General features: G+C 46.9%; 1 protein-coding gene across 1 annotated transcript in view; it reads left to right on the top strand.

The window, feature by feature from the left end:
- The window catches only part of f5 (coagulation factor V), a 229,780-nt gene that overhangs the window by 20,872 nt on the left and 181,594 nt on the right, over positions 1-27,314 (top strand). The window contains exons 4-6 of the mRNA XM_072513824.1: positions 10,101-10,310; positions 12,623-12,781; positions 17,631-17,852. Of these exons, the coding sequence (XP_072369925.1) occupies positions 10,101-10,310; positions 12,623-12,781; positions 17,631-17,852 (591 nt within the window). The remainder of the gene's footprint in view (positions 1-10,100; positions 10,311-12,622; positions 12,782-17,630; positions 17,853-27,314) is intronic.

Genomic DNA, 27,314 nt, shown 5'->3' with positions numbered 1-27,314 from the left:
AGAGCTACATCGGACACGTCGCTCTCGACCTGGAAAGGGAGGGACTCGTCGATGGCGTGCATCGTGGCCTTTGCAATGTCTGCTTTGATGCAGCTGAAGGCCTGGCAGGCCTCTATCGACAGGGGAAAAACTGTGGATTGGATCAGTGGACGGGCCTTGTCCGCATGGTTGGGGACCCACTGGGCATAGTAGGAAAAAAAACCTAGGCAGCGCTTCAGGGCCTTGGAGCAGTGCGGGAGGGGGGAACTCAATAAGGGGGTGCATGCGTTCAGGATCGGGGCCTATAACTCCATTACGCACTACGTAGCCGAGGATGGCTAGGCGGTCGGTACTGAACACTTGTTATATCCTTGTTATGCGTGAGGTTAAGGATTTTTGCGGTCTGAAGGAATTTTCGGAGGTTGATGTCGTGGTCCTGCTGGTCGTGGCCGCAGATGGTGAGATTATCGAGGTACGGGAATGTGGCCCGTAAACCGTACCAGTCAACCATTCGGTCCCTCTCTCGTTGGAAGACCGAGACCCCATTAGTGACACCGAAGGGAACCCTTAAGAAGTGGTAGAGCCGCCCATCTGCTTCGAAAGCAGTGTATTTGCGGTCACTAGTGCGGATGGGGAGCTGGTGGTAGGCGGACTTAAGATCCACCATGGAAAAGACCTTGTATTGCGCGATCCTGTTGACAAGGTCAGATATGCGGGGGAGCGGGTACACGCCAAGCTGCGTAAACCTGTTGATGGTCTGACTGTAGTCGATGACCATCGTATGCTTCTCGCTGGTCTTTACAACCACTACTTGAGCTCTCCAGGGGCTGTTGATAGCCTCAATAACATCTTCCCTCAGTAACCGTTGGACCACTGACCTAATAAAGATCCGGTCCTGGTGGCGACTGGTTTGTAATCCGTGGTGAGGTTCGCAAACAGGGAAGGCGGATCGACCTTGAGGGTCGCGAGGCTGCAGACAGTGAGGGGGGGTATAGGGCCGCCGAATTTGAAAGTTAGACTTTGGAGGTTGCACTGAAAGTCCAACCCTAGGAGTGTGGCCGCGCAGAGGTGGGGAAGGACGTAGAGTTGGTAGTTTTTGAACTCCCTTCCCTGGACCGTGAGGTTAGCTACACAAAACCCCTTGATCTCTACTGAGCGGGATCCGGAGGCCAGGGAGATATTTTGATTGACGGGGTGGACGAGGAGAGAACAGCGCCTTATCGTGTTGGGGTGTATGAAGGTCTCCGTGCTCCCAGAGTCGACTAGGGAGGATGTTTCATGCCCATTGATAAGCACCGTCGTCGTAGCAGTCGAGAGTGTTCGGGGCCGCGACTGGTCCAGGGTCACCGAGGCTAATTGTGGCAGCAGCTTCTCTTCGGGCAGTGTGTGGTCAGCCGAGCTCGGGTCCTGAGAGTCCATCCAAGATGGCGGCACCCACTGGTCGCACATGGCTGGCGGTGCACAAAATGGCAGCGCCCATCCATCGCACGTTGCGTCTGCGGGACAAGATTGCGGCGCCCGGAGGTCACACGTGGCCCTGGAGGAGGAAGATGGCAGCACCCACTGGCCGCACGGGGTCCGTGGAGAGGGTTGTGGTGGCAGTCCGTATTCGCCTCCGGAGACCGCAGCGACCGCCCGGGCCTGGCATACCGCCACGAAGTGGCCCCTTTTTGCCGCATCCCTTGCAGATGGATGAACGGGCCGGACAGCGTTGTCGGGGGTGCTTGGCCTGCCCGCAAAAATAGCATCAGGGCCCCCGGTGCTGCCAGGCTGTCTCGCAGCACAAGCTTGTGGGGGGGGGTGGGAGATGCCTCTGAGTCGGCCGCGGAGGGGATCCACGCTGCCCAGGGGGCTGCCACGCGGTCGGGGACGTAAGCGCGGTGTTTCAGAGGCCACATCCAGGGAGCCGGCAAGGGCCCGTGCCTCCTTGAGGCCTAGTGTCTCTTTCTCCAGCAATCGCTGGCAGATTTGGGAGTACAGCATACCTCCAACGAAAGCGTCCCGGATCGAAAGTTTTGTGTGGTCGTTTGCTGAAACTTGCGGGCAGCTGCAGTTTCTCCCCAACACCAGGAGCGCACGGTAGAATTCTTCCAGTGATTCCCCAGGGATTTGTCGCTTCGTCGCTAGTAGATGTCGGGCGTAGACCTGGTTTACAGGACGAATATAATGTCCTTTTAGCAGCTCCATTGCAGCATCGATGAGGGTGTAGATTTCTGGGCTCACCCTCGAGTGCAGAATTTGTAGTTTCTGTTCTTCCGTGTGTATGTTTTCGGCCGTCCCGAGATATCCGTTGAAGCACGCCAACCAGTGCTTGAAGGTTGCCGCTGAGTTTGCCGCGTTGCTCAGTTGCAGACACTCCGGTTTGATTCGGAGCTCCATGCTTTAAAAACTAGCGTATTAAATTGATGCACGATCAATAATTCCAGAAACGAGGTTGGAGACTATTGAAGGCTTTAATACGCTAGATGTTTCCCCCAGCAGCGCAGGTACAGAAGAAAGCTGCTGGGGCGGCACGGGCTCTTATACCCCGCCTTGCAGGGCGGAGCTAACATGCAAGCTTATCCAATGGGAACAAGTACATTCTCCACCAATGGTATTCCGGCATTACCAGGTACCGTAATCCTTCTAACACAGTCTACCACAACTGCATCTGCCATTGATTTGCCCACCCGCCCAACCTGTCCAGATCACGCTGTAGGATCCCTGCACCCTCCCACCTAATTTGGTATCATCTGCAAACTTTGAGATGTTACATTTTGTTCCCTCATCCAAATCATTAATATATATTGTGAATAGCTGGGGTCCCAGCACCGATCCCTGTGGGACTCCACTGGTTACTGCCTGCCAATTTGAAAAGGACCCATTAATCCCTACTCTTTGTTTCCTCTCTGCCAACCAGTTTTCTATCCACCTTAATACATTTCCCCCAATCCCATGTGCTTTAATTTTGCGCAATAATCTCTTATGCGGGACTTTTGTCAAATGCCTTCTGAAAGTCCAACTATACCACATCGACTTGCTCCCCCTTGTCGACTGTACTGGTTGCCTCTTCAAAGAATTCCAGCAGATTTGTCAAGCATGATTTTCCCTTCATAAATCCATGCTGACTCTGACTGATCCTGCCACTGCTTTCTAAATGTTCCACTATAAAGTCTTTGATAATGGATTCAAGCATTTTCCCCACTACCGATGTTAGGTTTAATGGTCTATAATTCCCTGCTTTCTCTCTACCTCCCTTTTTAAATATTGGAGTGACGTGAGCTACCTTCCAATCTGCAAGGACGGTTCGAGAGTCAAAAATATCCCGGAAGATGACCACCAATGCATCCACTATTTCGAGAGCCACCTCTTTAAACACTCTGGGATGCAGATTCTCTGGCCCTGGGGATTTATCCGCTTTCAGTCCCATCAATTTTCCCAGCACCATTTCTCTACTAATGTTGATCTCCCTCAGTTCTTCACTCTCACTAAACCTTTCATTCTCCAACATTTCTGGTATCTGATTTGTGTCCTCTTTTGTGAAGACAGAACCGAAGTATGTATTCAATTGCTCAGCCATTTCTTGGTCCCTTATTATGCATTCCCCTGTTTATGTCTGTAGGGGGCCTACATTTCTCTTTACCAATCTATTTTTCTTCATATCTATAGAACCTCTTAGTGTCAGTCTTTATGTTCCCTGCAAGCTTCCTTTCGTACTGTACTTTCCCCTTCTTAATCAATCCCTTCGTCCTTCTTTGATGAACTCTAAACTGCTCCCAATCCTCAGATCTATTATTTTTCTTGGTGATGCACTATCAATTACGACGAGACAAGAGTCGAGAGTAATCGAGGCTTTATTAAGCAGAGATGTGTTGCCTCCTGCAGCTGCTACCGAAATGGCAGCAGCTCGGTGAGCACACACATTTATACTCCGCCTACTGGGCGGAGCCAGCAGGCAGGGATCTACCCCCGTACCTGTAGTAGAGGAGCCTTACCGTATTACCTCTAATACACGTATTATACAAACAGTGGTGACTACCACACTTGGCTAATCTGTATGCTTCATTTTTGCAATTATTAAAGGCCGTCGACTTTAGAGACCATTGTGATATCTCCTGTGGAAGTTGTTTGCAAACTAAACTAACCTTTGGAATGGTTGAGGAATGCTCTCCCACTAGCTGTTTTTAATTTGAAATGTCTAAAGAGCTTAATCCTCACAGTTTTTCTGTTTGATTAACACAGTGTGTAGTTTTTGCTAGACTTTATGACTACCCGTATTCAGCAATTCTAATTTGGGTCACAGCTCACAAGGTAAGATCTAAAATGTAGACTCTTGAATGTGCAACCAAGAGGAGCAGGAGCAATTAGCGAAACGGCCTCCCCTACCCCCACAAAAGCCACCTCTACCTCGTGACATGATGAATATCACAGCCTAATCTTAAATCTTTATTTGCCAGAGAGCTGCCGGCCATTATTTGTAGCTGGCTATCTTGATGGAATTGAACCCCTAGGTCCAATACCTGATGTGTCTTAGGGCTCATCCTTCAGCTGCTGGGGTGGATCCCTGCACCCTGCATGCGCTCAAAAGTGGGCATGTCCAAATTCACAGATTATGATGTATTTTGCTTTATATTCAACCACCACAAGTAGCGGAGCTTGCATTGCTATCATAGCATTTCTAAGAAAATAACATGTTACTTGTAGCACCCTTGAGAGCATAGTGAGTGATTGCAGTAAGTGATTGATTCCTGCAAACAAGATAAATGCTCGGTTTGTGCTGAGTTAACTAATCTTATCCAGGCAGCAAGTAGACTATGTGACTTCCTTGTACTTGAGTCAATGAGAGGAAAATCAGTCAGGGATCTGATTGCTGGAGGTACTTGTGTGCGAATGGTGGGTGGGTGGAGCTTAAAGGTCTGCTGACAGTCGCTATCAAGGTACTTGCATGCAAAATGGATACTGAGGGTGGGGGAAGGTAATGAATGCACTTCTCAAAATTATTATCCGTTCCCACTTTTCACCTCCCACCAATGGCTGTCATGCCTTCAGCTGCTCTAAGCTCTGGATTGTCTTCCTCAACACCTCGGGCTCTCAACTTCTCACTTCTCCTTAAGACACCCCTTAAAGTCCACCTCTTTGTCCAAGGTCACCATTCCTATGTGGCACTATCTATTGTTGTGGTGTGGTAGTACCAGGTATTGCGGTACCTAAGAGGCTGATGACCATTGGTTAGACCCAGGAGTCTACCATTGGCTGTTGTTACGTAGCTCCGCCCTGACAGGCGGAATATAAGAAACGGTGCCGTCCCAGCAGCCTTCACTTTCTGTACCGAAGCTGCTGGGGAACAAGTTCTAGTAGATTAAAGCCTATTAGTTATGAAATCACTTTGTCTTGAGTGTAATTGATCGCGCATCATGTGGTACCATGTCCTAGGACAGAATTAATATTTTCAGGGCAGGAAGGCTGAGGAAAAAGATCAGTTTTAATATCTTTGCTGATGAAATCATAAGCTAATGATGCTTCATCATGTATTGTGGAATTAACATCATGTCTGCCATTAGAGACCAGGGGCGGGATTCTCCGACCCCCCGCCGGGTCGGAGAATTGCCGGGTGTTGGCGTGAATCCCGCCCCCGCTGGTAGCTGAATTCTCTGGCACTGGATATTCGGCGGGGGCGGAAACCGCGCCGCGCCAGTCAGCGGGCCTCCCCCCCCGGCGATTCTCCAGCCCGCGATGGGCCGAAGTCCCGCTGCTGGAATGTCTGTCCCACCGGCGAGGATCAAACCACCTCTCTTCCCGGTGGGACCTGGTGGCACGGGCGGGCTCCAGGCTCCTGGGGGGAGGGGCGCGGGACGATCTGGCCCCTGGGGGGTGCCCCCACGGTGGCCTGGCCCGCGATAGTGGTCCGCCGATCGGCGGGCAGGCCTGTAACGTGGGAGCACTCTTTTCCCTCCGCCTCGGCCACAGCATTTACCATGGCCGACGTGGAAGAGACACCCCCCCTTGTGCATGCGCGGGGATGACGTCAGCAGCCGCTGACGCTCCCGCACATGCGCGGACTCGCGCCGGCCGGCAGAGTCCTTTCGGCCCCGGCTGGCGTGGCGCCAATGGCCTTCCACGCCAGCCGGGGGAGCGGAAACCACTCCGGCATGGGCCTAGCCCTTCAAGGTCCCTAATGGTGCCACTCCATCCCGCCGGGACTCGCCGTCCCGCCGGGTAGGGGAGAATCCCTCCCAAGATCACTGCTCAGGAATGGCATTTGAAAAAATGTTCAAACAGATGGAACAGTACATCTTTTTTAAACTAAATATATGAGATACGAGCCTACATTTTCAAAGCTGGTCAGTTGATACTGGAGCAGTGATAGAAGGGCACCCGAAATGGGAGCAAAGTCGAGTTCTGCTGCAAGATGCACAGACGGGTCTGTCTTGTATCTTTCTGTTTTTATTATTCCTCGAAACACAAACACAAAGAGATTCCCACTGGAAAACTCTTGGTGGTACTTTGATTGTGGCGGGGAAATATAACACTGACCCAACAGTTGCTGCAAAATTACTTTCATGGATAAACAAGAAGATACATAATTAGACAGGGCTCATTAAAAGCACATCTTTCATTAGCTCAGTCCCCAGTAATCCACAATGTCCAAATTATATAGTAGGGTGGATTATTCCGGCAGGACCACAGGAAGGATGAATGGGAATATGCTGTGTGAAGCTTATACATATTGAAACTGTCCAACTGGTGACTGCTGCAGATACCTGAAGCAAATGTTATTGGAAAATTGGATACAACACACAAGCAGAGAGCTGACATGACGTGGGCAGCACGGTAGCATGGTGGTTAGCACAATTGCTTCACAGCTCCAGGGTCCCAGGTTCGATTCCCGGCTTGGTTCACTGTCTGTGCGGAGTCTGCATATTCTCCCCGTGTGTGCGTGGGTTTCCTCCGGGTGCTCCGGTTTCCTCCCACAAGTCCCGAAAGACGTGCTGTTAGGTGAATTGGACATTCTGAATTCTCCCTCTATGTACCAGAACAGGGGCCGGAATGTGGCGACTATGGGATTTTCACAGGAACTCCATTGCAATGTTAATGTAAGTCTACTTGTGACGGTAAAGATTATTAATGAAGATTTATTCCAGGGTCATCCTGGAATGCAACAATAACCCTTGACCTCTTTATTATAGTGCAACCTGAATGTTAAAACCAAACCTCCCCTTCAAGTGTGAGGAGAACATAGACTTCATTGTCACTAAGATTGAGACCATCTGATTAGCTACCTCTACCTTGTCCCTCCCTTCCCTTTGCCCACTCGGCCAAACTTCCTCTAAAGTTCTGGCCTCTCCCACCTTGACCTAGACCTAGATATTTCTCTAGATATTTTCTTCTACCTCCCCTCCTGTCCTCTCCAAGTTCATTGTGAGCACCCCCCCCCCCCCGCCCTCTCTGGTCCCCATGTTAACCAATATTGAAAATGGTGTTCTCTCTTCAAATGTTGTCTCTGTCTCTCTCTTAAATCTGCTGTCATCATCCATGTCCTCCAAAAGGCAAACCTTGAGCTCACTTCACCATCATTGCAAAGTATCGTCCCATCTCCAAACTCCCTTTCCTCTCTAAAGTCCTTTAACATGTTGCTGCCTCCCAAATCTATACCCATCTTTCCTAGAACTCCATTTTTAAATTTCCCCCAATCTGCCCCTACCAAAGTACCAAATGAGCAACTCTTATCAAAGGCAATGAGGACATCCTATGTGAGTGTGACAACGGTAAATTTTCTCTCTGAGATTCTATTGGCCTCTTGAGCAACCCCAATATTTTTAAATTGTTCCACCATTCATGGCTGTGTCTTTGGTTAACGAGACCCTAAGCTCTGGGATTTCCCCCCCCTTTGATTCCCATCCTTGGATGCCTGCTATCCTGTCAGTTTGCTGAATTGGACAGTCTATAGGCGCTATTTGCTAATCTTCTGATCACTCACCAATCATTTTGCTTCAGTGCTCCTTGGGATGTTTTATTCAAAATTAAAGGTGCAATATAAATATGTGGTTATATGCATATGTCCATTCGCTGCAATTGGACCACTGACTAAATGTCAGAATAACAGGTGATTGATTATTCATGAATTTCCCTCCATTGGGTGGCTGAGAACCAAAGCTGGAAAAGTGGGGGAATCACACCCAGCACTCTCTGCTCTATTAAATACCATTGCCAATTAGAATGCAGATATCCGGACTTCCGGTGACGGTGGGCGGGAGGCGGCCGCACAATGGAGGGCTCCCGTTCGGCAACGGCATTTTCGGGGCTTTAAGCCTGGTCCCAGGGTCCACGGAGGCGGCAGAAGCAGGGAGAAGGCATGGAGGAGGCACAGTGAAGACACAGGAGGAAAAAAAGAACAAAGGAAAATGTCGAGGGTGAGCAAGAAAACGGCCGGAAAAAAAACAGCTGAAGGTCCGTCGGGGAGTGGAAAGGTCACCGCGGGGTCACCAAGGAAAATGGAGGCTGGAACACCAGGGAAGGCCGCACTGCTTACGGCAGAAGGAATAACTAAGGTGATGGCTGCGGAATTTGAAAAGCAGTTGGCGCAGATTGCGAAATGCATGGAGACAGTGAGGAAGGAGATGAGGGAGGTTTTGAGTGTGCTGGTGGAGGAGGCGGTTTCCCCGGTGAGGACGGAGGTGGCGAGCGCAGTGGCGGAGGTGCGAGAGCAAGGGGAGGCGCTGAAGGAAGTGGAGGAGACGTTATTGCAGCACGGTGATCAACTTGCCTCGATGGGGAAAGAGATGCGGAAGGTGATGGACATTAACAAGGATCTGCGAGGAAAAATGGAAGACCTGGAAAACAGATCCAGCGACAGAATTTGAGGATTGTGGGGCTGCCCGAAGGAATTGAAGGACCAAAGCCGACTGAGTATTTTGCCGCGATGTTGGCAAAACTATTGGGGGAGGGGGAGGATCCCTCCCGATATGAACTGGATCGGGCTCATCGGTCGTGGAGGCCTGTACCAAAGGCGAGTGAGCCACCAAGGGCAGTGACTCTGTGCTTTCGTAGGTACAGTGTGAAGGAGAAGGTCCTGAGCTGGGCCAAGCAGAAGCGGGTGGTGCAGTGGGCTGGAGCTGGTATACGTGTATACCAGGACTTTACGGTGGAGCTGGCAAGGAGGCGGGCTGCCTTCAACCGGGTGAAGAGGGCACTGTACATTAGCAAGGTGCGGTGCGGCATTGTATATCCAGCGAAGCTGAGGGTGACTTACAAGCTCAGGGACTTTTATTTTGGAACGGCGGAAGCAGCGGAGGAGTTTGCGAAAGCAGAAGGACTGTGGCAGAACTGACATTGAGGAATGGCCATGTGCCGATGTAACCTCATGACTGTATTTTCTTCTTTTTTATATCACTGCGCGCGGGTGTAGAGACTAAAAGAGCCAATGTGGTATATATTTGGACAAGGGAAGGGACGGGACTTTCACTCGAAATGAGAGTACTTTGGGGTGTAGGTGGATAGGCGGGGTTTGTGTGCTAAAAGGGGATCTTTGGGCTTTCCTGGGGCCGGGCAAGTGGGAAAGGGACCCGGGCGGGGGCCTCCACGCTGGCTGGTGTGTGCCGGCCAGTGAACGGGAGTGAGGTGGGGGGAGGGGCTGCGGCCATCGGAGCCTGGCAGAACAGGGTCCGAGTGGTCTAGCCGGGGTGGAAAGCTGGGGGGAAGGAACGGAGGTTGGGAGGAGGAGTTTTACAAGAGGCAGTGGACGGGAGGAGCTGGAGACCTGGGGGTGTGGGGTGGGGGGTGGGGGGTGGGGCTGTGTAAGATTAAGGGTGACTACGGGTAATCCCTGATTCCTTTTTGTCATTTGTTTATGTAAACATGCGGGTTGAGGTTTGGGGGTTGGTGGGTAGATGGGATCGTTGTTATTATGGGGACTGACATATCTTGCTGATTATTGTTTATTGTTGATGGATGTAAATGTGGGAGAAAATGTGAAAAAGGAGGAGAATAAAAAATTTTTTTAAAAAAAGAATGCAGATATCCCAGTAAACTTTTTAAAAATCCACCATTGTCCAAAAGTAGCTTTCAAAATGCTAATATCAAATTCTATCATAATAATTTCTACAGCATAGAAGGCACTAACGTTGAGTTTTGTGTTTGTTTAGGATTCTTCCATGAAAACATATTGCACTTTCAAGACAGAAAAGAACCTATTTTACCTTCCCAAGAACATACCTACACATGGACGATCACAGAAGAAATGGGACCAACAATATTTGATTCTCAGTGTCTTACCTACATGTATTCTTCTCATATTGATGTAGTGAAAGATTTCCACACAGGATTGATTGGAACTCTACTCATCTGTAAACCTGGTAATTCACTTATTTTCCTCTTATTGAACTTCCTTTGATTCCCATCCTTGGATCCCTGCTACCCTGTCAGTTTGCTGAATTGGACAGTCTATAGGAGCTATTTGCTAATCTTCTGATCGCTCACCAATCATTATTCCTAACACCTGTTACCTTCCAGGATAACATAGGGAACTCTAAGAGGGAATGTCAGCTGAGGTGTCCATTATGCCTTTGTCTCTTGTGCTTGAAAGTCGTTAACAACAACATGGGTGGAATGTACCGGCTATTCACGTTGCTGGAATATTCCAGTCCCACCGACGGCGCACCCCGCCTCGGGTTTCCCGGCGACGGGGGTGTGTGCAGTCAATGGGAAATCCTGTTGACAACGGCGAGACCAGAAAATCCTGCTGGTGGGCAGCCTTCGCCGATGAAAAACATGCGACGGGTTGCTCAGTAATGTGACTGTAACATGGAAATAAATATTCTAAAGTGCTTTACAGAGGCAAAACAAAAAGAAGTTGGTTAGCAAGGAAGAGGAGGAGATTTTGGAAGGAATTATGAAAAACTTGATCAGAGAGGTGAGGTTTTTTCTGGGGGGTTTAAAGAAGGTGAGGAAGGGGAAGGAGTGTGGGAAGTGTATTATAGAGCATGGCGCATTGGTGACTGAAAGAGGGAAGGTGAACAAGATACAAAAACTAAAGGAATGGAGGGTTTTTGAGGGGGTTCAGTGGGTGGTGGGCAGGAGGTTGTAGTAGTGGAGTGGAAGAGACTAGAGGTTAGTATGGTCATGGAGTGGTTTCATCATTAAGATATGAATTTTAAATTGTTGCTTGAGAAAAAGATTGCATAATGGGTAGGCTCTACAGTGAGAAGCAAGTATACACACCTTACTGATATCGAAGTAAATACCTGTTTTCTTAAAAGCATCATTAAAACCCTCTTTTACTTGCAAATTTCTGTATTACGTGTATAGGGCAGTATAATTCTGATGTGGTGGTGGCGGGGTGGAATCTCTGATTACCAACATATTTTGAAAAGGGATCCTTTGACCAAACATGTTTGAAAACCAATGGCGTAACACTGTGCTACTGTATCTGGCTTTGATGTCAGTACAGTGTTTAGTTGACCATATCAATGACTGCAGAAAATTCATGAAAAACAATGAGGTCCAATGGTCCATGGTCATTGCCACAGATCTCCACTGTTCTTCACTTTAGTTAGGATTGCTTTAGTGCTGTGGGAGGAATGATAAAATGGGGTAAAAGCAAAGAACACATTCTGTTTTGTCAGAATGCAACACGTCAGAATGGTGGAAACCAAACTGAAGAGTTTTCATTAGGGTTACAAGTCTTAAAGGATCAACCGACACTAGATAAGTTTCACACCTCACCTCGCCTTCCCTATAATACTCATAGCTTTGTCTCAGCCACTATTCTCAAATTGGCTGCATCCACCATGTTTTATAGCCCTCAGCAGGGCTTGGTCCTCTGTCTCACATTGTGTGCTGATTTGTCCTGTAAAAAGTGAGGTTGAGAGTTCGGAAGATACTGTGGAAAATCTAAGTGTAATGCTTTTAAATATAATGCATGTAGTGAGAGATGGAGAAGAAGCCTGTAGAGTGAGGATGGGTAGCTGATGAATGTAAAACCATTTGTGTATATTATAAAGTGGAAGGAAGGGGGATGTAAGTGCTTGGATGTAAGAAGAGAATGGTGCCAGTGTGTGATGTAAAGCCATAAGGGGAAGAGGTGAACATTTTTGGAAAGAGAGTTGTTAGTGTGCCTTTGTAATGGAATGCCGAAGGGTATGATTGGGGGGGAAGGGAATTGTTGAGATTGTTAACGGAGGAAGTGAATGAATTATTATCGAGAGGTGTTAGAGAGAGAGACAAAGATCTTCATTCGTCCTTGCTGCTCTTGTCAGATCATTGAACCTCTTGCTACACTGAAGCCAAACCCTGTCAGCCACCTCTGCCTAGGCTTGTTGGATAGTGGAGCTTGGGATGCTTATAGTGGTGCTGGTGAATGTTTCTCCCTCCTTGATCTGACCTCCTCCACTGGAAATTGTGTGCAGAAAGTAGCCAAGCTGCCCATTTATGATGTAGTCAGAGAGGTAGCAGATTAATCATGCTGATAACGTCAGGGTAGATTCATATTCACTCAGCCTGCCGCCATTCACCTGATTCATAACCCTGAGTTAAAATGTAATATGAAATTATTGGCAATGAGCACTACTTTAACCGGGAACAGAAGAACAAATCAAATGAAGTGTAAATAGGACCAAGAATTTAATCAATCCCAGTAACAACACAGTTCCTTTTTTTTTCTGTGTAGGAAGCTTAAAAGAGAATGGAAAGCAAAAATACTTTGCTGAAGAATTTGTTTTGCTGTTTTCCGTTTTTGATGAAAGCGAGAGCTGGAATTATGAGAATAAAAGAAAGACTCCAATCAAAATGTATTCCATCAATGGATTTACAAATGGCACTTTACCAGGTATATACCACAAAGGGGTTATTTTAGGACTGACAGAATACTGAATTGCAGCTGCAACAGATCTCCTACACTGGGCATAAATGTAGAAAGTAACGAGCTACAGAAGTGCTGCTCCAATACTAATGAAATAGTGGACTAGCTGGCAGCCTGCCTGCATCTTTCCAATGTTTCAAGAGTAGACAGGAAGTAAACGAAGCAGACGCACTACAAATGAAAGTTTGTCAGTTTCTAAAATGAGTGGTAAGTGGCCAAGTGTTGAAGATGAAAATTGCTCCCAGTGTGCACCTGGCTGTCTTCTCAAAATGAAAGTTTGTTCCACATGGTTCCCACCTCATCTCATAATGCCAATCTTATGTATATCTTTTTTTTTTTAAAAAAATTTATTCTCCTTTTTCACATTTTCTCCCACATTTACATCCATCAACAATAAACAATAATCAGCAAGATATGTCAGTCCCCATAATAACAACGATCCCATCTACCCACCAACCCCCAAACCTCAACCCGCATGTTTACATAAACAAATGACAAAAAGGAATCGGGGATTACCCATAGTCACCCTTAATCTTACACAGCTCCCCACCCCCCACCTCAGGTGTCCAGCTTCTCCCGTCCACTGCCTCTTGTAAAACTCCTCCTCCCAACCTCCGTTCCTTCCCCCCAACTTTCCACCCCGGCTATACCACTCGGACCCTGTTCTGCCAGGCTCCGATGGCCGCAGCCCCTCCCCCCACCTCACTCCCGTTCACTGGCCGGCTTAAACCGGCCAGCGTGGAGGCCCCCGCCCGGGTCCCTTTCCCCCTTGCCCGGCCCTAGGAAAGCCCAAAGATCCCCTTTTAGCACACAAACCCCGCATATCCACCTACACCCCAAAGAACTCTCATTTCGAGTGAAAGTCCCGTCCCTTCCCTTGTCCAAATATATACCACATTGGCTCCTTTAGTCTCTACACCCGCGCGCAGTGATACAAAAAAGAAGAAAATACAGTCATGAGGTTACATCGGCACATGGCCATTCCTCAATTTGTAAGTTCTGCCACAGTCCTTGTGCCTTCGCAAACTCCTCCGCTGCTTCCGCCGTTCCAAAATAAAAGTCCCTGAGCTTGTAAGTCACCCTCAGCTTCGCTGGATATACAATGCCGCACCGCACCTTACTAATGTACAGTGCCCTCTTCACCCGGTTGAAGGCAGCCCGCCTCCTTGCCAGCTCCACCGTAAAGTCCTGGTATACACGTATACCAGCTCCAGCCCACTGCACCACCCGCTTCTGCTTGGCCCAGCTCAGGACCTTCTCCTTCACTCTGTACCTACGGAAGCACAGAGTCACTGCCCTTGGCGGCTCACTCGCCTTTGGTACAGGCCTCCACGACCGATGAGCACGATCCAGTTCATATCGGGATGGATCCTCCCCCTCCCCCAATAGTTTTGCCAGCATCGCGGCAAAATACTCAGTCGGCTTCGGTCCTTCAACTCCTTCGGGCAGCCCCACAATCCTCAAATTCTGTCGCCTGGATCTGTTTTCCAGGTCTTCCATTTTTCCTCGCAGATCCTTGTTAGTATCCATCACCTTCCGCATCTCTTTCCCCATCAAGGCAAGTTGATCACCGTGCTGCAATAACGTCTCCTCCACTTCCTTCAGCGCCTCCCCTTGCTCTCGCACCTCCGCCACTGCGCTCGCCACCGCCTTCGTCACCGGGGAAATCGCCTCCTCCACCAGCACACTCAAAACCTCCCTCATCTCCTTCCTCACCGTCTCCATGCATTTCGCAATCTGCGCCAACTGCTTTTAAAATTCCGCAGCCATCACCTTAGTTATTTCTTCAGCCGTAAGCAGTGCGGCCTTCCCTGGTGCTCCAGCCTCCATTTTTCCTGGTGACCCCGCGGTGACCTTTCCACTCCCCGACGGACCTTCAGCTGTTTTTTTTCCGGCTGTTTTCTTGCTCACCCTCGACATTTTTCTTTGTTCTTTTTTTTCCTCCTGTGTCTTCACTGTGCCTCCTCCGTGCCTTCTCCCTGCTTCTGCCGCCTCCGCGGACCCTGGGACCGGGCTTAAAGCCCCGAAAATGCCGTTCCCGAACGGGAGCTCTCCATTGTGTGGCCGCCTCCCGCCCGCCGTCACCGGAAGTCAATCTTATGTATATCTAATCAACCAGCCAGAGACTCTTTATATGTTGTGTATTTTCTGCTTCACCAAGACAACAGATCACCCCCCCCCCCCGAAAACAAGTATAAAAGCCACTTTAAATTATTACAATACAGCGTAAATTGCTACCGTAAATATATAAATGGGCAGCATGGTAGCACTGTGGTTAGTACAGTTGCTTTACAGCTTCAGGGTCCCAGGTTCGATTCCCAGCTTGGGTCACTGTCAGTGTGGAGTTTGCACATCCTCCCCGCGTTGTGTGGGTTACCTCCGGGTGCTCCGGTTTCCTCCCACAGCCCAAAGATGTGCGGGTTAGGCGGATTGGCCATGCTAAATTGTCCTTAGTGTCCAAAAAGATTAGATGGGGTTACTGGGTTACGGGGATAGGGTGGAGGCGAGGGCTTAAGTAGGATACTTCTTCCAAGGGCAGATGCAGACTCGATGGGCCTAATGGCCTCCTTCTGCACTGTAAATTTGATGGTATTCTATGGCAAATACATTTTCTAAAGCACACTCCCAGCATGATGGAGATGGAGGAAATTAAGGACAATGGTGAAATTCAGGACCTCCATTTTGAAAAATCACAAGGTCTCTTCCTCCAAGGTAGCTGGAACTCCCATTTGCCCCAAACATGGGTGCTGATTATCAATGGAGGCTTGTGGGTTCCTAGAATTTCCACACCTACTGCCTCTTTTCTGCTCATTGATTTGGGCAGTAGAAATGCTCCTTTTTCTCCTTGAGCTCAATGTCTGGGTAGATATGGAGCTTAATGATAGCTCTAGGTTTTAAAATCAACTGTTTCTCTAGGGGTTATGCCTCTTTCCCTTAAATTACAGTGGAAAATGAGGACAAACACTACTGAAATTCAAGGCCTCTTTATTTCATTACCCAGCCTGTTGGTTGAAAATGGATAGGAAAAGCAGCGTGCCTAGAACCATGAGCATCTCTGCTCAGAAAACTAGCAAGTTTATTCCAAACTGATAGATCAGTTGCTCTTGTCACAAGATTTCTTCCAGTATCACTGACATATATTCAGCATCACTGACATGTATTCAGTGTCACTGACATGTATTCAGCATCACTGACATGTATTCAGCATCACTGACATATATTCAGCATCACTGACATGTATTCAGTGTCACTGACATGTATTCAGCATCACTGACATGTATTCAGCATCACTGACATATATTCAGCATCACTGACATGTATTCAGTATCACTGACATGTATTCAGTATCACTGACATGTATTCAGTGTCACTGACATGTATTCAGCATCACTGACATATATTCAGCATCACTGACATGTATTCAGTATCACTGACATGTATTCAGTGTCACTGACATGTATTCAGTGTCACTGACATGTATTCACTGTCACTGACATGTATTCAGTGTCACTGACATGTATTCAGTGTCACTGACATGTATTCAGATCACTGACATGTATTCAGTGTCACTGACATGTATTCAGTATCACTGACATGTATTCAGTATCACTGACATGTATTCAGTATCACTGACATGTATTCAGTGTCACTGACATGTATTCAGTGTCACTGACATGTATTCAGTATCACTGACATGTATTCAGTATCACTGACATGTATTCAGCATCACTGACATGTATTCAGTATCACTGACATGTATTCAGTGTCACTGACATGTATTCAGCATCACTGACATGTATTCAGCATCACTGACATGTATTCAGTATCACTGACATGTATTCAGTGTCACTGACATGTATTCAGTGTCACTGACATGTATTCAGTGTCACTGACATGTATTCAGATCACTGACATGTATTCAGATCACTGATCATGTATTCAGATCACTGATCATGTATTCAGATCACTGATCATGTATTCAGATCACTGATCATGTATTCAGTATCACTGACATGTATTCAGTATCACTGACATGTATTCAGATCACTGATGTATTCAGATGACTGACATGTATTCAGATCACTGACATGTATTCAGTATCACTGACATGTATTCAGATCACTGATCATGTATTCAGATCACTGACATGTATTCAGTATCACTGATCATGTATTCAGTATCGTTGACATGTATTCAGATCACTGATCATGTATTCAGTATCGCTGACATGTATTCAGATCACTGATCATGTATTCAGTATCGCTGACATGTATTCAGATCACTGATCATGTATTCAGTATCGCTGACATGTATTCAGATCACTGATCATGTATTCAGTATCGCTGACATGTATTCAGATTACTGACATGTATTCAGTATCGCTGATATGCATTCGTGCCTCTGCTATAAGTGTTAAGAAAGCTTTCTGTCAGCACTTGACAACCTTAGCTTTGAGATGAGCAATTAGATTCACCATAAATGATACATCTGGAGATCTACTAATGTACACTTCAAAAATAAATTGCATATTAAATCTCAGCAGTGCTCAATGTTGCTGCAATTGACTATTTATCCCAACTATCAGTGCAAACCTTTGCCGGAAGGGAATGGCCGGTTGATGATGTGTTTCAAAACTTAAGAAACCATAAAAGAAAACATACACCATGAGAGAGACTATCCCATTCCTAGAAAGCTTCAATAACTCTTGAAAAAAATCATATAAAAGAACCAAGCTTCAAAGGATTGCTTAGTATTATGCTATTTTGATGCTATTAGCTGTAGTAGGCACCTAATCTCCATATTGTTTCTGTTACAGAACTTGGTGCATGTGTTCATGATGACATTAGCTGGCATTTGATTGGAATGAGCTTGAGTCCTGAAATCTTCTCTGTCCATTTTAATGGTCAAGTCCTGTTGCAGAATAGTCACAGAGTATCATCTATTGCACTGACTCCAGGCTCATCTGTCACAGCTCAGATGTCACCCACACAAGTTGGAAAATGGTTGCTCTCTTCTCAAGTACAGCATCATCGCCTGGGTAAGAACAATGAGGTTTTCAATGTTTTAAACTATGTATTTTATTGAAAATAACATCACTTGTGGGAAGACCCATTTTATGTTGATTGTAGTGAGAGATGGCATGGCAGGGGAATAATACATTTTCTAGTTGTTGAAACCCTACTTCAAGTATACGATAGGTAAGAGACAGTTTGAGAGGGAGGTGGTAAGTGTTTTAAGAAACTGTAATTAGTTGCAAGATGACAGGCTATGACTATGCACTTTTTTTAATGGCTCCACACAGTTTCTTTTGACTTCCCCTCATAATACTCCCACACCCTATAACCTCCTGTCCCAATGCTCCTAAACCCCAACACTACTGTCCCAGAGACACCAAATCCCAAGACCATCTTCCCAGCACAGTCACATGAGCAACGCCTTTCATTACTTCCATAGTGCAAAAACACCTGATTTAACATTAAATTAAACTGACAATTTACTTTGTGCATTCAGCTTCCAATTGGCCCAAGCAAGACTCACCAGTTTACAAAAAAGATATATAAATGGGGCACAATAATCCAGTTGAGACTGAACTGGTATTTTATTTGGGTTCAGCACAACTTCGTGGTTTTTGCACTCTAAGCCTCCAATAATAAAGCCAAGATGTCTGTTTTATTAACAACTTTGTTAAATTACCCTGCCACCTTCAAAGATTTTGCAAAAACATCCTTCGGTGTCTCAGTTCTTACATCCCCTTTTAAATAGTACTGTTTTTGGATTGGATTGGATTTGGGTTTTGTTTATTGTCACGTGTACCAAGGTACAGTGAAAAGTATTTTTCTGTGAGCAGCTCAACAGATCATTAAGTGCATGAAAAGAAAAGGAAATAAAAGAAAATACATAATAGGGCAACACAAGGTACACAATGTAACTACATAACACCGGCATCGGGTGAAGCATACAGGGGTGTAGTGTTAATGAGGTCAGTCCATAAGAGGGTCGTTTAGGAGTCTGGTAACAGAGAACTGTTTTTGAGTCTGTTCGTGCGAGTTCTCAGACTTTTGTATCTCCTGCCTGATGGAAGAAGTTGGAAGAGTGAGTAAGCCGAGTGGGAGGGGTCTTTGATTATGCTGCCCGCTTTCCCCAGGCAGCGGGAGGTGTAGATAGAGTCAATGGATGGGAGGAAGGTTCGTGTGATGGACTGGGCAGTGTTCACGACTCTCTAAAGTTTCTTACGGTCTTGGGCCGCGCAGTTGCTATACTAGGCTGTGATGCATTTGCTTGTTTTGCCTCCTCTTTCTCCAAAATGTATCAGTTCACAGTGACTGCATCGGTGCCACATTCTGCTCTCACTCTAATTCGGAAAATCTCATCACCTTTGCTTTCAGTTTCCTTCCTACTCTAACCTCCACATAGTCCATTTCCAACTCTTCATTACCTTGCTTGGCTTCTCTTGTCTCCATTTCCAGGGATAGAACAAAGAACAAAGAAATGTACAGCACAGGAACAGGCCCTTTGGCCCTCCAAGCCCGTGCCGACCATTCTGCCCGACTAAACTACAATCTTCTACACTTCCTGGGTCCGGATCCCTCTATTCCCATCCTATTCATGTATTTGTCAAGATGCCCCTTAAATGTCACTATCGTCCCTGCTTCCACCACCTCCTCCGGTAGCGAGTTCCAGGCACCCACTACCCTCTGCGTAAAAAACTTGCCTCGTACATCTACCCTAAACCTTGCCCCTCTCACCTTAAACTTATGCCCCCTAGTAATTGACCCCTCTACCCCGGGGAAAAGCCTCTGACTATCCACTCTGTCTATGCCCCTCATAATTTTGTAGACCTCTATCAGGTCGCCCCGAACCTCCTTCGTTCCAGTGAGAACAAACCAAATTTATTCAACCGCTCCTCATAGCTAATGCCCTCCATACCAGGCAACATTCTGGTAAATCTCTTCTGCACCCTCTCTAAAGCCTCCACATCCTTCTGGTAGTGTGGCGACCAGAATTGAACACTATACTCCAAGTGTGGCCTAACTAAGGTTCTATACAGCTGCAACATGACTTGCCAATTCTTATACTCAATGCCCTGGCCAATGAAGGCAAGCATGCCGTATGCCTTCTTGACTACCTTCTCCACCTGTGTTGCCCCTTTCAGTGACCTGTGGACCTGTACTCCTAGATCTCTTTGACTTTCAATACTCTTGAGGGTTCTACCATTCACTGTATATTCCCTACCTGCATTAGACCTTCCAAAATGCATTACCTCACATTTGTCCGGATTAAACTCCATCTGCCATCTCTCCGCCCAAGTCTCCAAACAATCTAAATCCTGCTGTATCCTCTGACAGTCCTCATCGCTATCCGCAATTCCACCAACCTTTGTGTCATCTGCAAACTTACTAATCAGACCAGTTACATTTTCCTCCAAATCATTTATATATACTACAAACAGCAACGGTCCCAGCACTGATCCCTGTGGAACACCACTGGTCACAGCCCTCCAATTAGAAAAGCATCCTTCCATTGCTACTCTCTGCCTTCTATGACCTAGCCAGTTCTGTATCCACCTTGCCAGCTCACCCCTGATCCCGTGTGACTTCACCTTTTGTACTAGTCTACCATGAGGGACCTTGTCAAAGGCCTTACTGAAGTCCATATAGACAACATCCACTGCCCTACCTGCATCAATCATCTTTGTGACCTCCTCGAAAAACTCTATCAAGTTAGTGAGACACGACCTCCCCTTCACAAAACCATGCTGCCTCTCACTAATACGTCCATTTGCTTCCAAATGGGAGTAGATCCTGTCTCGAAGAATTCTCTCCAGTAATTTCCCTACCACTGAAGTAAGGCTCACCGGCCTGTAGTTCCCTGGATTATCCTTGCTACCCTTCTTAAACAGAGGAACAACATTGGCTATTCTCGAGTCCTCCGGGACATCCCCTGAAGACAGTGAAGATCCAAAGATTTCTGTCAAGGCCTCAGCAATTTCCTCTCCTGCCTCCTTCTGTATTCTGGGGTAGATCCCATCAGGCCCTGGGGACTTATCTACCTTAATATTTTTTAAGACACCCAACACCTCGTCTTTTTGAATCTCAATGTGACCCAGGCTATCTACACCCCCTTCTCCAGACTCAACATCTACCAATTTCTTCTCTTTGGTAAATACTGATGCAAAGTATTCATTTAGTACCTCGCCCATTTCCTCTGGCTCCACACATAGATTACCTTGCCTATCCTTCAGTGGGCCAACCCTTTCCCTGGCTACCCTCTTGCTTTTTATGTACGTGTAAAAAGCCTTGGGATTTTCCTTAACCCTATTTGCCAATGACTTTTCGTTACCCCTTCTAGCCCTCCTGACTCCTTGCTTAAGTTCCTTCCTACTTTCCTTATATTCCATGCAGGCTTCGTCTGTTCCCAGCCTTTTAGCCCTGACAAATGCCTCCTTTTTCTTTTTGAGAGGCCTACAATATCTCTCGTTATCCAAGGTTCCCGAAAATTACCGTATTTATCCTTCTTCCTCACAGGAACATGCCGGTCCTGAATTCCTTTCAACTGACACTTGAAAGCCTCCCACATGTCAGATGTTGATTTGCCCTCAAACATCCGCCCCCAATCTTCAGTTCCCGCCTAATATTGTTATAATTAGCCTTCCCCCAATTTAGCACATGCATCCTAGGACCACTCTTATCCTTGTCCACCAGTACTTTAAAACTTAGTGAATTGTGGTCGCTGTTACCGAAATGCTCCCCTACTGAAACACCTGGCCGGGCTCATTCCCCAATACCAGGTCCAGTACCGTCCCTTCCCTAGTTGGACTGTCTACATATTGTTTTAAGAAGCCCTCCTGGATGCTCCTTACAAACTCCGCCCCGTCTAAGCCCCTGGCACTAAGTGAGTCCCAGTCAATATTGGGGAAGTTGAAGTCTCCCATCACCACAACCCTGTTGTTTTTACTCTTTTCCAAAATCTGTCTACCTATCTGCTCCTCTATCTCCCGCTGGCTGTTGGGAGGCCTGTAGTAAACCCCCAACATTGTGACTGCACCCTTCTTATTCCTGATCTCTACCCATATAGCCTCACTGCCCTTTGAGGTGTCCTCCCACAGTACAGCTGTGATATTCTCCCTAACCAGTAGCGCAACTCCGCCTCCCCTTTTACATCCCCCTCTATCCCGCCTGAAACATCTAAATCCTGGAACGTTTAGCTGCCAATCCTGCCCTTCCCTCAACCAGGTCTCTGTAATGGCAACAACATCATAGTTCCAAGTACTAATCCAAGCTCTAAGTTCATCTGCCTTACCCGTAATACTTCTTGCATTAAAACATATGCACTTCAGGCCACCAGACCCGCTGTGTTCAGCAACTTCTCCCTCTCTGCTCTGCCTCAGAGCCTCACTGTCCCTATTCCCTAGTTCTCCCTCAATGCTCTCACCTTTTGACCTATTGCTCCCATGTCCACCCCCCTGCCATACTAGTTTAAACCCTCCCGAAGTGACACTAGCAAACCTCTAGTGGTGTTATATTTATTTGTTGCCGCAAAGAGAAAAGTTGTGGAGGTGCCCACACTCTGGATTCTTGTAAAACACAATGAAAACTTTATTAAGGATGCTGCTCATACAATCAAATGGTGATCTGCCCAAAGCCTGCACAAACACTCTGCTGATGTCACTACACATCACGTGATGCAGAACCACCAAGAATGTATTCCCAAATGCATAACAATCGGCTATCCACAAACATTCATTATAAGCCCACTGACTCGCACGGTTACTTCAACTACACTTCATTGCGCCCTACACCCTGTAATAATTCCATTCCATTCTCCCAGTTCCTCCGTTTTACTGTTCTGATTACACTGCTCTCCATACCAGAACTTCGGATATGTTCCTTTTCCTCAAACAAGGACCCTCCAGCCAGCCGCTGTGGTGGATAGGGCCGTCAACCATGTCCTATCCATTTCCTACATTTCAGCTCTTACCCTTTCTCTCCCCTGTCAATACCACAATAGGTTCCCTTCTCTTTACCTTCCACCCAACCAGCCTCTGTATTTAGTGGATCATCCTTCACCATTTGCATCACCACCAAACATATCTTCCCCACTTCTTCCTTTTCAGCATTCCTGCAACAACAGGGGAAGCAGACTAGAAGGCAAGGAAGGTTTATTCTGAAACAAAAATAATGCCACAGTTGCGGGAAATGTCCGAGCCCGGGACCATCAGGATCTGTCCAGGTCTAGTTGACATTTAAAGCCCTGATACCGATTCCCTATTGGGCAGGCCACCACCCTCTCAATACAGGAACAAAAAAGGATAGATCAGGGTACTTTATAGATAAATGAAGCTAAATTCAGTGGATGTCCAAAAGGACTGGGGATTCATGTGTAAAGATTTTTAAAATGCTACAAACAACTGCAGAAAGTAATCAAGAAGGCTACTAAACTTTGGGGAATACCACTTGAAACCTCCCGCAAGTCCAAGAAAAGCAGTTCACCACATCTCTCTGTTTTCAATCCCATAGCCAATTTTATACCTATTCTGCTGCTGACCCTTTTATCCCTTGGGCGTCAATTTTGATGATACACTGATTATGTGGTGCTTTATCAAATGCCTTTTGAAAGTCTATATAGACAACATCAACCACACAGCCATCAGCCATCCTTTCTGTTACCTCATTTAAAATCTCAAACAAGTTAGTCAAACAGAATTTGCCTTTAGCGTATCTGCGTTTGAGTTCCCTGATGTAGAGCAGGCTGTGCTCTGAGCAGCAAATACAATATACTAAATTGAAAGAGGTACACATAACTCACTGCTCTCTTTTGCTAGTCCATGCTTTTGCAAGTGAGTGTTAATTTTCTCCCATATGATTGTTTCTAAAAACTTCCCTACCACTGATGTTAAACTGACTGGTCTGTAATTGCCAGGTCTATCCTTCTTCCCTTTTTTTGGACAAGGATGTGACATTTGCAAAATTCAAGTCCTTTTGGCACTACCCCTGTATCTAAGGAAGATTGGACCTGGGATGCATCCTCTAGAGATTGTGCCACTTATCCAAAATTTAGCAGTGCCAACCTTTCCTGTACCTCTTTATCACCTATTTTTAATTCATCCAGTATCCCAACACTCTCCTTGTTCACCATTGCTTTGGTAAGGTCTTGTTTCTTGGTAATGTTATGGGCCAGGGCTTAGAAACTCCAAAGTACATTATGAAGTCCACCTGACCAACAACCTTTATGTTGAATTTGGCTAGGATGAGCACAAGAGCCTTCCCTTCAGGTGTGATTCATCAGTCTTCCCAGACACTTTAATCAACACAAGCTTTATTCTAAGAACTTAGTTAACATTTATAGGTAAACACACAGCAAGAATTTTTATCAATTAAAGACATAAAGCCACTACCCAGCTACAGTAATCTGTGTATAAGACTTAATTAATTCCCCCTTAATTGTTCCAATTCAAAAACAAAACCCCATAAACCAAAAACCCCTTTTCAAGGGCGTGGCCCAGCACTCTGCATTCTCACTTGAATAAGACTGGCTTTCCCTGAGATTCTGACCCCGTCCCACCAGCAGGTTTAAACACTTCCGGAAAGGAAACTATATCTTTTAAGTTACCAAAGCAGGTAGCTATAATCAATGGTTTTTTTGCCGGACCAGATATTTGTCATGTGAGAGTACCCTTTAAGAAATGGGTGTTTAAGAAATGTACCTTTAAGAATTTGAGCTGCTCATGTTACTGGAATGATGTCAGAGTGTGGGTGGAGCTGAGCTCCACTTCTGTTTTTTTAGTTTCAGTTTGAGAAAAGCTTGGGTGTGGCTGTGAGCTGCACTGCTGTTGATCTCTGTCATCCAAAAACTATCTATGGATCATTTGGTGAATTCAGAAGAAGTATAAATGTTTTCAGTCTTGAATGTAAACCCTGATGTGCTCCTGTTTGGAGGTTTGTTAAGTCTTTTGGATGTTAAAAAAACAGCACACAGATTACTTAGTGTTGTATTCTTTGGGGGTGTATTTGATTTAATGGTTGCTAAGATGTTCACTGTTTGTTTTAGAAAGGTTAACTTGAGTTCATAGAATAAACATTGTTTTGTTTTAAAAAATACTCGTCCATTTCTGCTGTACCACACCTGTAGAGTGGACAGTGTGCTCCCCATACCACAATCTATTAAAAGTTGTGGGTCAGGTGAACTCCATGATACACTTTGGGATTCTCTAAACCCTGACACATAACATATTTAAAATGAAAAAATAGAGAGAGACAGACCAAAACACTTCTTTTCTCTGTCTGAGTCCACAGCAACCAAAAACTGAAAGTGAAACTAAACTTCACAGCTCAGCTCCACCCACAAAATGACATCACTGAAGCCATGTGATAAGTCAAAAACCTTTCTTAAAGGGACACTCCCATGACAGCAAACACTGATGATTAGCCCCTGAAAATCACCAGCAACTTCTTGTTGCTCCATGTATAATAACAATCTTTATTGTCAGAAGTAGGCTTACATAAACACTGCAATGAAGTTACTGTTGAAAGCCCCTAGTTGCCACATTCTAGCGCCTGTTTGGGTACACGGAGAATTCTGAATGTCCAGATTGCCTAACAAGCATGTTTTTGGGGATTTGCGGGAGGAAATCAGAGCACCCGGTGGAAGCCCATGCAGACACAGGGAGAACGTGCAGACTTCACACAGACAGTGACCCAAGCCGGAATCGAACCTGGGACTCTGGAGCTGTGAAGCAACAGTGCTACCGTGCCACACACTATGACACTAACCATTGCCAAGTTTATCTATTGATTACGATTGAGCTCTGTTTTATTAGGTTCTTTGATGCCATGCTTGGTCAAATGCTATTTGATGTCTACAGCAGCTATTCTCATCTCTGTTTTTTTTATCTATTCATTTACAGAATGTAGGTGTCATTGGCTAGACCAGCACATATTTCCAATCCCCAATGGCCCTTGAGAAGGTGGTGGTGAACCATCTTCTTGAACACTGCAGTCCATGTGCTGTAGGTTGAAACTAAGAGGTCTAAAAATTGATAAATCTCTGGGCCCAGATGGGCTACATCCTAGAGTTCTAAAGGAGGTAGCTGAAGAAATAGTGGAGGCGTTAGTTATGAACTTTCAAAAGTCACTGGAGTCCGGGAAAGTCCCAGAGGATTGGAAAATTGCAGTTGTAACCCCCTGTTCAAGAAGGGAACAAGAAAAAAGATGGAAAATTATAGGCCAATTAGCCTAACCTCGGTTATTGGCAAGATTCTAGAATCCATTGTTAAGGATGAGGGGCGACATTCTCCGACCCCCCGCTGGGTCGGAGAATCGGCGGGGGCTGGAGTGAATCCCACCCCCGCCGGTTGCCGAAGTCTCCGGCACCGGAGATTCGGGGGGGGGCGGGAATCGCGCCGCGCCAGTTGGCGGGCCCCCCCGCTCGATTCTCCGGGCCGGATGGGCCGAAGTCCCGCCGATAAATTGCCTGTCCCGCCGGCGTAAATTAAATCACCTACCTTACCGGCGGGACAAGGCGGCGTGGGCGGGCACCGGGGTCCTGGGGGGGGCGCGGGACGATCTGGCCCCGGGGGGTCCCCCCACGGTGGCCTGGCCTGCGATCGGGGCCCACCGATCCGTGGGCGGGCCTGTGCCGTGGGGGCACTCTTTCCCTTCCGCCTCTGCCACGGTCTCCACCATGGCGGAGGCGGAAGAGACTCCCTCCACTGCGCATGCGCGGGAAACTGTCAGCGGCCGCTAACGCTCCCGCGCATGCGCCGCCCGGAGATGTCATTTCCGCGCCAGCTGGCGGGGCAACAAAGGCCTTTTCCGCCAGCTGGCGGGGCGGAAATTCCTCCAGCGCCGGCCTAGCCCCTCAATGTTGGGGCTCGGCCCCCAAAGATGCGGAGCATTCCGCACTTTTGGAGCGGCGCGATGCCCGTCTGATTGGCGCCGTTTTGGGCGCCAGTCGGCGGACATTGCGCCGTTTCCGGAGAATTTCGCCCGAGATTTCTAAATTCTTGGAAGTGCAGGGTCGGATTAGGACAAGTCAGCGTGGATTTAGTAAGTGGAGGTCATGCCTGACAAACCTGTTAGAGTTCTTTGAAGAGATAACAAATAGGTTAGACCAAGGAGAGCCAATGGATGTTAACTATCTTGACTTCCAAAAGGCCTTTGATAAGGTGCCTCACGGGAGACTGCTGAGTAAAATAAGGGCCCATGGTTTTCGAGGCAAGGTACTAACATGGATTGATGATTGGCTGTCAGGCAGAAGGCAGAGAGTTGGGATAAAAGGTTCTTTTTCGGAATGGCAACCGGTGACGAGTGGTGTCCCGCAGGGTTCAGTGTTGGGGCCACAGCTGTTCTCTTTATATATTAACGATCTAGATGACGGGACTGGGGGCATTCTGGCTAAGTTTGCCGACGATACAAATACAGGTGGAGGGGCAGGTAGTATGGAGGAGGTGGGGAGGCTGCAGAAAGATTTAGACAGTTTAGGAGAGTGGTCCAAGAAATGG

This window comes from Scyliorhinus torazame, chromosome 8 (assembly GCF_047496885.1).
Source record: "Scyliorhinus torazame isolate Kashiwa2021f chromosome 8, sScyTor2.1, whole genome shotgun sequence".
Classification (NCBI taxonomy): Eukaryota; Metazoa; Chordata; class Chondrichthyes; order Carcharhiniformes; family Scyliorhinidae; genus Scyliorhinus; species Scyliorhinus torazame.
Note: the sequence above shows the minus strand (reverse complement) of the source record. Positions and strands in the feature narration are given on the sequence as shown.